Source organism: Mirounga angustirostris, unplaced genomic scaffold, assembly GCF_029215605.1.
Source record: "Mirounga angustirostris isolate CCGP_5_RB_7025 unplaced genomic scaffold, mMirAng1.0.hap1 SCAF_13, whole genome shotgun sequence".
NCBI classification, from domain to species: Eukaryota; Metazoa; Chordata; class Mammalia; order Carnivora; family Phocidae; genus Mirounga; species Mirounga angustirostris.
Window position 1 is genome coordinate 104,496,335 of NW_026991721.1, and position 12,924 is coordinate 104,509,258.

The window sequence follows — 12,924 nt, forward strand, 5'->3', positions numbered from 1 at the left end:
TTAGTGGCCACTGAGCTCCTGTGAAATCAGATGTCTGACCCTTAGAGGCTGATGATTTTCCAGCCTGATGTGCATGTTTCTGAGCAAGTCAATTTGGACTCTTAGACTGGTAAGATAAAAAGGCCTTACTTAGCAAAGTCCTGCTTGTCATTTGGACTTGGAACACGACTGTCGCCATCTTGGCTTTGCGGCTGCAGAAGAAAAGTTGCTCTTGTTTAGCATCCTGAATTCACAGATCTTAATTGCCCGGATCTGATTCTGAGCTGAAACGTGATACTGTCTGTTACTGGCTGTTTCAAGCTCAACATAAGCTGTGCTGAACTAAAGCAAGCACATGCTCAGTGAACAGGACTTTGACATGAGGACTGCTGCGGATTTCAGATACCCTTTGCAGAGCTGTAAACTGAAAACACCCTGGATTCTGCCTGGACCACCTGAATCACTCCCAGATGCCTACAGAGAAGGGCTTATTCTTTGATGGCGCCATCTGAAGTCAAGCAGCTGACTGGTCTATTTATCTGATACAGACACTAACTGCCCCCTAACTTGCAGTGACTGCCGAAAGCTGCCAATGGGAGGGCAGGGACCCCCCTCACAGACTGGACTCCTGACGCCCTCTCCGCGAGGTCTCACTGTTACTGACTCGTGTTCAGTTTTCAACAATGGATTAATAACAACCTGGCTCTACTTCCCTCACCTTCACCTCACCATCCTTGTGCATACACCTTAATAAAACAACCTGGTTGTTAAACACAGCTGTCTCCAGAAAGGAGTGGATCTTTTCTAGGCTGCTCACTACATAAATGATCAGGACAAAGGCACGGGAGGTGACATAAACCTACCTTAAAATTTTCTAAACATCTGGGATTTCATCCAGACCAATACCCAAACACATCTTTCTAGTTAAAGGATATAAAAAATACTTTTCTGTAAAAATGCATTTGCTCCTCTTGCAAGTCCACATGATTGTGGGAAAAAATTGAAAATTTGTCATTACTGAATGGGACACACTGGTTTTACAAGAAAGAAAAACAAAACACAGCACCTGAGAAGGCAAAGGAGAGGAGGAAGACATTAATGATTTTTTGTTTTTCAGAATGATTCTACAAAGCTTTGCTCTCCTCCTGAAGGCAAATTCCCAGCACTGGCTTTCCTCGCTGCTGTGGGTGCTCTGAAATCAAACCCAGGGCTCGGAGACAGCAGGGAGCAGCCAACTCCTACACTTTCCACACAGAACCCTTCTAAACATCATCCACACTAGTGAGGCAAATCCACTGGTCACGAATAAACAAAACTATTTGGGACTAATTTCCTTCAGGCAGTTCATCTGAAAACAAGGCCTGAAATGAATTAACAGAATGGGAATGAGAACTCTAGAGCTAAAGGTCCTCTGGGAGGAGGGAAACGGGGGGCCTTGTTACCGTATACTACCTGACCAACGTATGTCTCTCTTGGAGTACCCTAACAATCGTAAACTTTTGTTTCTGGGGTACCACATATGCCCTCTGAGATTATACTTCTTCATGGTTGTGCTCTGATGACCATGACACTGCTTTAACCCTGGAAAGCTTTCAGGTGCGTTTCAACTTAGGGGCCAGAGTTGCACTGTGCCTGAATTGACGCCTCCGGCCGTGTAAAAAAGGTTCATATAGAAAGTGAAGGAGAAGGGCGCGTGGGTGGCTCAGATGGTTAAGCGTCTGCCTTCGGCTCGGGTCATGATCCTGGGGTCCTGGGATCGAGCCCCACGTCAGGCTCCCTGCTCAGCCTATTTTTCCCTGTCCCTCTGCCCCTCCCCCTGCTCATGCTCTTTCTCTCAAATCAATAAATAAAATCTTAAAAAAAAAAAAAAAGATAGAAAGAAAGTGAAGGAGAGAAATCCACCTGGTTTCCTAAAATAAACTTCATGGTTGATGGGATTTATTTTCACTAGCTAAATCTAGGACCTCTAAAGACATAACTGAGATCACTACTATGGATTGGCCTTACCTTGCCCCGTCGTATCCTACTGATAATGAGTTAACTTTAAATGGTCAACAGTTTCCTACCCTGATATAAAACTTTCCTGATGGCAAGAATGTCCCACTGTGCCTTAAATGTACAAGCTATATGGTTTACATTGAACACCTGATCTTTCTGAGAATCTGGAATTTGGGCACATGCCAAGCAGAGGCTATTTATGTGACTAGTCCCCAGTAAAAACTCTCATACTGAGTCTGCAAGAACTTCTCAGGTAGACAACGTATCACATTGGTTGTCAATTCTGTTGCTGGAGAGACTATCTCCTACGTGATTCCACAAGTACTCTGGGAAGCCTACACCTGTTTTTCCCCACACTTTATCCAACGTGCCTTTCCTTTTTGCTGCTTTTGCTTTGTATCCTTTTGCTGTAATAAACCACAGCTGTGTATGATGGAGTCCCCCTAGCAAATCACTGAATTCATAAGAGGGCTTGGACTAATAATAATTGTAAACAGGTAAACAGTCCGGTCTAAAGTGAGCATTCCATTTGGGTATAGAAATGCATCACCAAATTTCCTTTACGTTAGCAAAAAGTTAGAGTTAATAGATTACTTACGAAAACAGATCAAACCACTGCTGTTTTGTTACAGATTCCTGGCGTAAAAGCTTCAAAACAATCGGGCGCATGAAATCCCATTTGTCTTCAAACTGAAGTGAACCTTTATTCTTAAAAAAAAAAAAAAAAAAAAAGATAAAAAGTAGTTTAATTTAAATGCAGCTAAATCAGAAGTGTCCGTTATTTTTGCCTTTCCAGAGTTAACTAGAGAAATGCAAGGTTTTCAATTTAAAACAACCAGTTTTCCACAATGGGATCCCTATGAACCTAACGTGGTTCCAAGAAATCACAGGAAGACACCACGAAAAAGAAACTTAACTGTACAAATGTACAAAGAACTTGGCCTTGCCCAAGGGGAAGGTCTGGTCTTTGTCCTTGACTCGCAGCAGGTGATCTCTGGGCCCTCAGACTGTGTGTCTGAGAAGAGAGTTGTTGTTTGCCTGGTAACCTTGGGTCAAACTGGATAATCTAACAAATGTGATTCAGGGAGGGAACGGGCCACACCCACAGAGTCCTTAAGGTTGGGGCTGACCAACCCAGAAACACTACTGTAACTTGGGGAGGTGGTTTTGGGTTAACCAAAATGGAGACTGAGATTATCCACAAGCAATCAATCAGTCATCCCTACATAACGAAGCCCCAGTAAAAACTCCGGACAGGGAGGCCTGGATGGCTCAGTCAGTTAAGCAGCTGCCTTCAGATCAGGTCATGATCTCAGGGTCCTGGGGTCGAGTCCCGCATCAGGCTCCCTACTCAGCAGGGAGCCTGCCTCTCTGCCTGCCACTTCCCCTGCTTGTGCTCACTCGCTCTCTGACAAATAAATAAAATCTTAAAAAGGAAAAGAAAAACTCTGGCTGGCTCAGTAGGTGGAGCGTGCGACTCTTGATCTCAGGGTTGAGTTTGAGCCCCATGGTGGGTGTAGAGATTACTTAAAAATAAAAATCTAAAACAAACTCTAGATGCTAAAGCCTGGGTGAGCTTCTCTGGCTAGCAGTACTCCATACACACGGTCACACAGTAAGACCAAGAGAGATACGCGATCTGACTACAGCGGAGAGGACGAGGAAAGCTCTGTGTTTGGAAACCTCCTACACTCTGCCCTCTTTCTTTGGCAGATCTTAATCGTATCCTTTCTCCAAAATAAGCCATACCATGATCTATGAGTCTTTCTAATGAATTATTGAATCACAGGGTGGTTTTGGGAACCCTCCAAACTTGTAGCTGGTATGAGAAGTGAGGGGGATCTTGTGTATAAAGACTGTGCCTTCTAATTTTATAGTTGCCCTAAATTCCACACAAAAAGTATACTGAGATTCTATATAAATTCTGAAAACTGAGAAAAAACAAAAAACAACAACAACAAAACAGAAAAATACCCATCCCCCTTTTTAATACTAACAAAACCCTGATACCAAACTGGTGAGAAAAGCACAGGAAATGGAAACTCTAGACAAATTCAACAAGGACATAGGTGAGAAAATCTTAAATAAATATTAACAAATTAAACAAGTGGCATATCAAAAGAATGATATTCATAATCACACATGGTTTATCCCACGAATGTGAAGTGGTTGAATATTAAGAAGAGGAGGTCATCAATTCATTACATTACTAAAGAGAGAGAGAGAGCATATGTGTTCAGTCATTACTACCGGGGCCACGTGACTTGCTTTCACCAATAAATACAAGTCATTCACTTCCTAACATGCTTATGAGAAATTTCCAAACACACCTACGGAACTCATTACTGTTTTTACTATATAACATTCTTAAAGATGCTGCTCACTCGTATCAGATAAGGTTCTAGACTAACTACCTGGAATCTGCAAACTCCCTAAAATTATAACCCAGAAGAGGTCTCTAAACATGTGGGCTAACAAGAACCCACCTCAGAATCACCTAGTGCGGCAGTTTCACATACAAGTTTCTTTCTTTCTTTTTTTTTTTTTAAGATTTTGTTTATTTGACAGAGAGAAAAAGCACAAGCAGGGGGAGCAGCAGAGGGAGAGGGAGAAGCAGACTCCCTACCGAGCAGAGAGCTGATGCGGGGATCGATCCCAGGACTCTGGGATCATGACCTGAGCCGAAGGCAGACGCTTAACCATCCGAGCCACCCAGGCGCCCCCACACATAAGTTTCTAAAACTTAACTCAGACCTACTGGGATCAGAATCTCTTGAGTTCAGAATCAGCATATTTAGTAAATTCATGATAAAACTACATAAAAATGTTAGAGGATCTATGACCAAAAACAGGTTAAGAACCACTGACTAACAAACTCTTGTGAAAGCAAGTGATGCATCTTACATCTATGGACACTGGTGTTTTCTTTTTTTTTTTCTTTTAAACTTCTTAAGAAAGGCAAACGGTCACATGCAGGGCTGCATTTGGATGTCTGGAGTCTTGCAAGCTTGACTACCCTACACTCTCCTACAAATGTACCCTGAGAGCTTGTTTGGAGGTTTTAGCAGGGGAGTATAGCTATTCATATACCCATGACCAAAGAACGGTCATCCTCTATTGGGGAGAGTCATCCTCTTTAACCAAGCTTGCAGCTCCGGGAGGAGCACACACCGAGTGGTGAGGGAAGGAGGGTACACCCGCCTAGTCAGCCAGATCAGCCAAATCAACCCTGCTGATCAATGAGGTGACAGATGTCACAGCCAGATCATGCTCACCTCCTATATCCATGAACACTGATGATCCTAAAAGTGACTGTACTGTCTTGCCCCAAGTACCTTTTTTAATTACAACATTCTTATTATAAGCACCCACGAGTGATATTCATTCAAAATTTTGTACTGGGATTAGCTGTGCTTTCCCCCGAACAACTAGTTCATTTTTACCTTATAGACTTCAGTGAATCATGTAGGTAACTTTGCTCTTAAGTGTTGGCTATGGAGAAATTCAGAATCAGATGTGTAATTCTACGGCATAAAATTTGTGTACTAACCTTATGGCTGGCTTCACTTTTTCTACTGTTCCCTCTGAGGGAGGAGCATGCAAACAAACAAATTTGAAAGAACCATAGAAAGTTTTCTTGACTATGACATGGAGAATCATTATATAAACCCTTAATTAGAGGATACTTTACAACATCAACTAAGTCTATTTCCCTTAGCAATTCTGGCAATTCATAAAATTAAACATAGTATAAATCCTGCAATTAAAAATCAAAAAGGTACAAAGGACTGGAGTAAACAGGTGTTTGAGGTAAATTAAATACTGGTTAGACTCTGAAACCTATCAGCTATGGCAAAATAACAGGAAACACATTTTGGTTCTTCTGTTTGATGAAATATACAAGACTAACTTCAGGAACATTTTCCCCTAATACTGAATTAAAGGAGGAATTCAATAACTGAATGTTTTCTCTTAACCTTTTCGAGTCAAAAAATAATGCTCAAGCAATTATTTGGCCTATTCTCTGTTAAACTGAAGAGCGTATCATTAAATCATAACTAAGCAGCAGAACACCAAATCTACTATCTACGAAAGAGTGTACCTTATCAATATGTGAAGGGACCTTCAAATTATGAACCCTGATTTATGAACATTTCCATTGGCTAACTGAAGACCCCCTCATCTCTGTTAACTTGCTACAAAGTCTCTTTTGCTTTCTCTCATTATTACTCATAATAACAGTAGGTTGAACTCACCAATTGCTAGTATATCTAGGATTGTCTCGCCCACTGGCTCTTTTTCACCAAGACTTCAACATCTGCCGTACCCCTGCCCCTCTGTCCTTCGCTCCTTTCAGCCCAACTAATGCCCTCACAGGCTTTCTTCTTCTCAAACACATGGGCTCTGAGGAGGCCAGTGGGGAGCTGGTCCTCCCGGAGCTGCAAGGGTCGGGAAAGACCCTAAGGTAGTAGCATACTCGATGTATTCAAGGTAGAGCAGAGTAAGGATAGACGAAAGAACAGAGGAAGTCAGGGAAAGCAAAAAAGGTCTGGATCTTGCAGGGCCTTGAAGACCATTATAAAGACTGTGGCTTCTATTACAGGTGATATGAGAAACAACGAGAGGGTTCTGAGCAAGCAGTGACATGACTGATTTACATCTAAAAACCTTCCTGATTGCAATGTTAGAAATACATTGTTAGGGACAAGAGCTAAAGCTGAGTATGAGTTTAGGAGGCAAGGTAAGAGGTGACAGCGACTTGGATCAGTACAGCAGCAACGGAAGTAGGGAGCAGTAGCTACATTTTATGTTTTAAAGGTGGCACTAAGTAGGATTTCCCAACAGTATGCATCTGGGATGAGAGAACGGAGTAAAGCAGGACTCTAAGGCTTTTGTCTGATCTATCAAGACCCACAAAATGAAGTCCACTCCAGGAGCCCTGCCCATGTCACAAATCTAAACCTAAGTCAGCCTGCACTTGTGGGAAAAACCTCACTGCCAAGGAAACCCAACACCAATCACAGTCCTCCAACTTGGCTTTAGTTAGGGTGTTTTACCCTTGAGAAGAGAGCCTGCTCGCCTCATAAGGAAATCTCCAATGTCCTAACCAATCAGGCCCTGTTTCTGTACCACCTCTTCTAACATTCTACAAACCTTGCCCTTGCCTCAAATCCTTCAGGAAGAGTACTCTCTCCCCAGGTTGTTAGGCACTGCACTCCCTCAACCCAGGGATCATCTTCCCCCAAGTCAAGGACATCAAACTCGTTACTGCACTGTTTTCGTTGTCATTTGACATGTGCAAGAAGCATGGCACTGCCATCAACTGGAACAGGAAACACTGCCCACGAAACAGGCTCAGAAGCAAAGCCCTGGCATCCGGTTTCCGATGGGCTGCGTCTGACACATCTACTCAACAGCCCCTTGAAGATGTTCAATACACAGCTTCATAAGCAGCTCTACAATTAAAAGAGAAAGGTCTGGTCAGGAAATTAAAGTACAGAAGTCACTGGAGTGCAGATGGGTTTTTTAACTTGTTACTGAACCAAGGCGGTGAACGTTAAGAGAGAAGAGGACCCAGGCCTGCGGCCTTAGGCATCCAACATTAAGAGGTGGGAAGAAGAGTAAGAACCAGGAAAAGAGACAGAAGGAGCAACCACAGAGGTGGCATGAAAATTAAGACTCTGGTATCCTGGAAACCAAGGGAGTAAAGCGTGTCAAGAAAGGGCGAGTGATCACATGCAGCACATGCTCCTGAAAGATTATGCAGGAGGACTACTGAAATAGCAACATGGAAGTCAGAGACTTCACATTAATCATAGAAGAACATTTCAAAGAGCACTAAGGACAAAAGCCTGACTGGAGTGGAACTAAGAGAAAAAGAAGGGAAAAAACCGGAAAAGTACAGACAACTCTTGGCAGTTTTGTTGTACGAGAGCACAGAAATGGCATGGGAGCTGATACGGGGAGAGGGAGTCAAAAAAATTTTTTTATGATGGGATAAATACAGTATGGTTTTTATACTGATGGGCACCTTCTAGGATATACTATGGATGATGTGGTAGAAAAGGAGGGAAACTGCTGGAGAATTTGAATTTAAATTTAATTTGCCCTGGTAGGCAAGAGAGAAAGGGGCCTAGAGTACAGAGGGGCAGAAAGGACTCTTCACTGAGAGGGGAGGCAGAGCACACATGCCGATGCTGGTAGGAGAGATGATGTAAGTGCCACTCTGCAAACTTCATTTCTGATTGCTTCAATTTCTCAGTGATGTAGAAAAAAGGAAAATGCCTTGGAAGATGGGGGAGGAGGTGCTAGAATTTTGAGAGAAAAGATATGAAACAGATATCTAGGGAAGTAGAATAAATGGCTATGGTAGTGTGACTGGGCTCACTTACAGACTCTGGTCATGGATTTAAAGTGAAAATAGCACAGATGTGTCTTTTTTGCCTGCAACATTCACACACGTGCTGGCACTGAAAGGTGGAGAGATGATTTAACCAGGGTTGTAGTTTTCCCAAATGAAATGAGAGATAAGCAGGGGAGTCAAAGTGTATTCAAGGGAGTGATTATAATGACTGAACAGAGAATAAATACCCGTAAAACTGAGAGAAAGGACATCGGGATAAGAGACAGACTTCTGCTTCCAACCACAATGGAATAACAACAGCCAGATTTCCCCCTCCTGCCTCAACAACTAGAGAGCCACAGGGCAGTACAAGACAGTACTTCCTGAGAAAACCATCATAGGCGAGCCGTACAGATGCCCAACATATTGCCTAGAGAGTTTCCAAGCCTCAGCACAAGCAGGGAATCCAAACAGCCTGGACGTTTTACTTAGGAGCCAGTGTTTAGAGAGGACAAGGTGACAAAAATTTGTGATGCAGACAGAAAAAAGAGAGCTGTACTAGACATATACAGAGAGGTCACCTTAAGCCCTTGACTGAATTCTGACTTGCACAAGCATGTGAGAAAACTATCAGAGACTGGGGAAAGGTCCATTAGAAAGGAGTAGACAGAACAATCAGCAAGGCTCATAAAGGGCTAAGAACAGTTTGTGCTCCTACCAGCCAGGGCAGAAATGCTCCTTAACACTAGGGAGAGTCCTCAGAAAGGCACTGCATCCATAGCGGAGCCAAAGTACTCCTACTCTGAATGTTGTTCCAGACCCACTCTAACAAAACTCAAAAGCAAGCTTCAAAAAGATCAAGCTGATTCCAAGTAACTTAATTGTGTCAAAGCAAAATCCAGAAACATTTAAAGGATATTTGAAAAACTCAGGCCCCAAAACATAAAACTCACAATGTCTAGCATCCAATCAAAAATTACCAAGCAGGCAAAAAAGGAAAATATAACCCATCATCAAGAGAAAAACCCATCAACAGAAACTGCCCCAAAATAACATGAATGATAGTTTCAGTAGAGCATGATGTTAAACCAGCTATTATATACTTCACAAGTTCAAGAAAATAGAGGAAAGCGTGAACATCACAGAAACAAAAGATTTCTAAAAATGATTATCAGGGAGCTATGGAACAACATCAAATGACCTAACTTACATATAACCAGAGTCTTGAGGTGGGGGGGATGGTTATCTGAAGAAATAGAAACCAAAATGTTTCCTAATTTGATAAAAACTATCAACTCACAGATCTCAGACACTATACAATAAGGTGGTAGAATCAATGAATTAAAAAGGCCTTAGTGGAGCTAGATTACCGGACTAAGAACATTAAAATGAGTTAGAAAGACAGGAGAAGGTAATCAGAGTAGGATGCTCAACACTGACACTACAGAAGGGTGAAATTTAAAAAACTTCTCATATTTTTATTGTTTTTGTTTAATCATTCCCTTACAATATTTTGTACTATTTCTTTCATTGCAAATATATGGCACTTAACTAATTTGGGGTTACAGTCAATAAAATTTTCACATGTGATACAAAAGAAGATTTCCTTTTGCTTATCTCTAAATAGCTTCCTTTACATTTCGATGGGTAGTTTGAATATCCAATAACACTAAACAAATTTGAGTTCAGCTATTTATAACTTTTATTATTTAAGTTCAGTATAATCTTCAATGTAGCTCATTCCATCAATTTTGATCATTTTACTTTATAATATCTGACTACTAATTACGTGTCCGGTATGGTTTTAAATATTTACAAGTATTAATTCATTTAATCTTTAAAACTACCCTCTGTGTTTGGTGATATTATTATTCTCACTTTATAGATGAAAAAAAACTGTACACTATACCCTGAGATTAGGTTAGGTTATTTCCCTAAGATTATAGACAATAATGCAGAGCTGGGGTTCAAATCCAAGCAGTTTAGTTCGGTTAGAGCCTCATTCTTTTTTTCTTTTTTTTTTAAGGTTTTATTATTTTTTTAAGTAATCTCTACATCCAATACGGGGCTTGAACTCATGACCCTGAGGATCAAGAGTCACATGCTCTTCTGAATGAGCCAGCCAGGTTCCCCTGTTAGAGCCTTATTCTTACCTACTCCCTGGGTCTCTCCTGAATGAGTAATGGAAGGACTTGCAACCTATGGGCCAGAATCCAACCCCTGACTTAATTTCACTTAAAAAAAAAAATTGCAGGGAAAAAAAAAAATCTATGATTATAAAAATTCAGTGGCAATTATCTAAAAACCACAAGGCAGAAGCACCACTATATGAAAGACGTATTTATCTTTAAACATGGTGCAGAAGAAAACACTTTTCCAAAAAGCTAAACATCTTTTTCCAATGAAATGAGAAATTTCAAACTACACTTCCCTTTAAAACCTTTATGTTTCTTTTATAGAGAAAAAAAAATTTTATACAAATTCTGATAGTGCCTAAATTTTTAGAAACCCAAACAACTAATTTTAAGGGAAAAAAACGACATCAAAAGTAACAGTACTGGTAAAAGTAACTTATTTGGGGGGCTTCATCATTCATTTGTTCCATTTATTCATTCAACAAATAATTTGAGTGCCTAATGTACTTGAAGAATTATGCTAATCATTGGACTTACAAATGAAAAGTCTTCAAAGGAACTCACATTCTAATATAGTATTTCTTAAATTGTGATTAAGAGACTCCTGGAAGGGTCCCAGGATATATTTTTGAGGCTCAAAGGTGTAACAATAAATTCGTAATTTTGTTTTTGTTTTAAAAAGCTAAATAAGCTATTAACACAAGTAGGGTCTGGATCATTTGTATGACTTACAACCAATCACTAGCCAAAAATTGTACAATATTAAAAATAAGAACTTTTGTTCCTTAAGAGATATCATTAAGGAGGTGAAAAAGCTACCCACAGAGTGGAAAAAGTTATTTTAATACATATATCCAAGAAGGGCTCTTCTCCAAAACATACAGAGGTTCGTAAGAATCAGTAAGAGAGGAAAAAAAATCCAATCCCCCGGCACAACACTTGAACAGACCCTCTACAACGCCAATATCTAAATGGCCAATAAGCATATGAAAAAGCACCCCTCGTCATTAATCATCAGGGAAATACATATTAAAACCCCAATGAAATAACACTACACACCACCAAAAAGGCTAAAATAGAAAAGAATGACAATACCAAATATTAGAGAAAATTTAGAGAAACCAGAACTCTCATCCTTCTGGTGAGTGTAAACTGGTACTACTATCTTAGGAAACTACTTAGCAGGATCATGAAAGCTAAATATATGTATAATATGTGACACACCAATTTCACTTCTGGGCATACTTCCAACTGAGCTGCATACATACATCTACCAAAGACCTGTACAAGAAAGTACATCGTATCTCTATTCTCAATAGTGAAAAACTATTAACAACCCAAATGTCCATCAACAATAGGATGAATAAACTGTGAAATATTCATAATAGTGGCATACTATTCAGCAACAAAAATTTAACATATAGAGGAACCTCACAGACATAATGTTGAGCAAAAAAAGTCCCAAGAGTACACACTAGTTCATGAACAAAGTACATCTACAGTTATTAGAAGTCAGCATAGTGATTACCCTGGGGCGGGGGTTCCAAATTAGAGACTAGGACAGGGCAAGAGAGAGGGAGCTTTCAGGGGTACTGTTAATATTCTATTTCTAGATATGGGCGTTGATTATACAGGTATGTTTGCTTTATAAAAAATGTATCCAGCTATATATTTATGATTTATAGGCATTTCTGTATATAGGTCGTATTTCAATAAATCTTGCTTTAAAAATTGTCATGCTAGTGTTGTTCATTTAAATATTACTGAGTTTTTAGACTTGTATTTAATTGGTAACTATCTTTTAATTGTTAAAGAACTCTGAGTTTAAGGAATTTATAGCTAATTTTATATCCACACATATTAAAAATGTTGTCAATAGCTTCCTCCCTTCTTTCCTTCCTTCCTGAATAACTCAGTCCGAAAGCCAGTGTCAATGAGATTTCTCACTGTCAGAGAAAGAAGTCACATTATATGGAAAGGGAAAAGGATAGAAATGAGTTTATTGGAATTGGGAGGACTGGGGTGAACTCACTGGTTTCAATACTATACAGAAATCAGCCCAGGGTGTGTATGTGTGCGCATGCACGTGGGTGCATGTGTGTCCTAGCTCAGCCCAATGGGAGGGCCTGGGAGAAGCAACATCCCAATAGCAATTAGCATACCTAGCATCCAGATCCTGATTTCTCAATACCATAGTCCATGAAAAGGTTCCTTAGAGAAAAATGTTAATTCCAAAGTTGGGGCAGAGACGATCCTGGAACACCTTTTTGTGTCAGAAAGTAAGAAAGTATTTAATCTAAGCAAAATAAATGACAGTAACAGGTTACAACATATTAAATAAAAATTCTTTGGATGGGGGGGAAACACAGCCACTGGCTATTGGCATGGTTACATTTAACTCCTAAATGATCATCTATAAATTCACTGAAGGAAAAACTAGAACAGTCTAACAGGAAGCCTCCACAACAG

At 40.3% G+C, this 12,924-nt stretch overlaps 1 protein-coding gene across 3 annotated transcripts in view; it reads right to left on the minus strand.

Moving 5' to 3' along the window:
• The window catches only part of CUL5 (cullin 5), a 93,539-nt gene that overhangs the window by 71,472 nt on the left and 9,143 nt on the right, over positions 1-12,924 (minus strand). The window contains exon 2 of one of the 3 annotated variants that reach the window (XM_045895120.3): positions 2,576-2,685. The exons of the other annotated variants lie outside the window; for them this stretch is intronic. Coding sequence (XP_045751076.1) covers positions 2,576-2,685 — 110 coding nt within the window. The remainder of the gene's footprint in view (positions 1-2,575; positions 2,686-12,924) is intronic. 3 annotated transcript variants of the gene reach the window in all.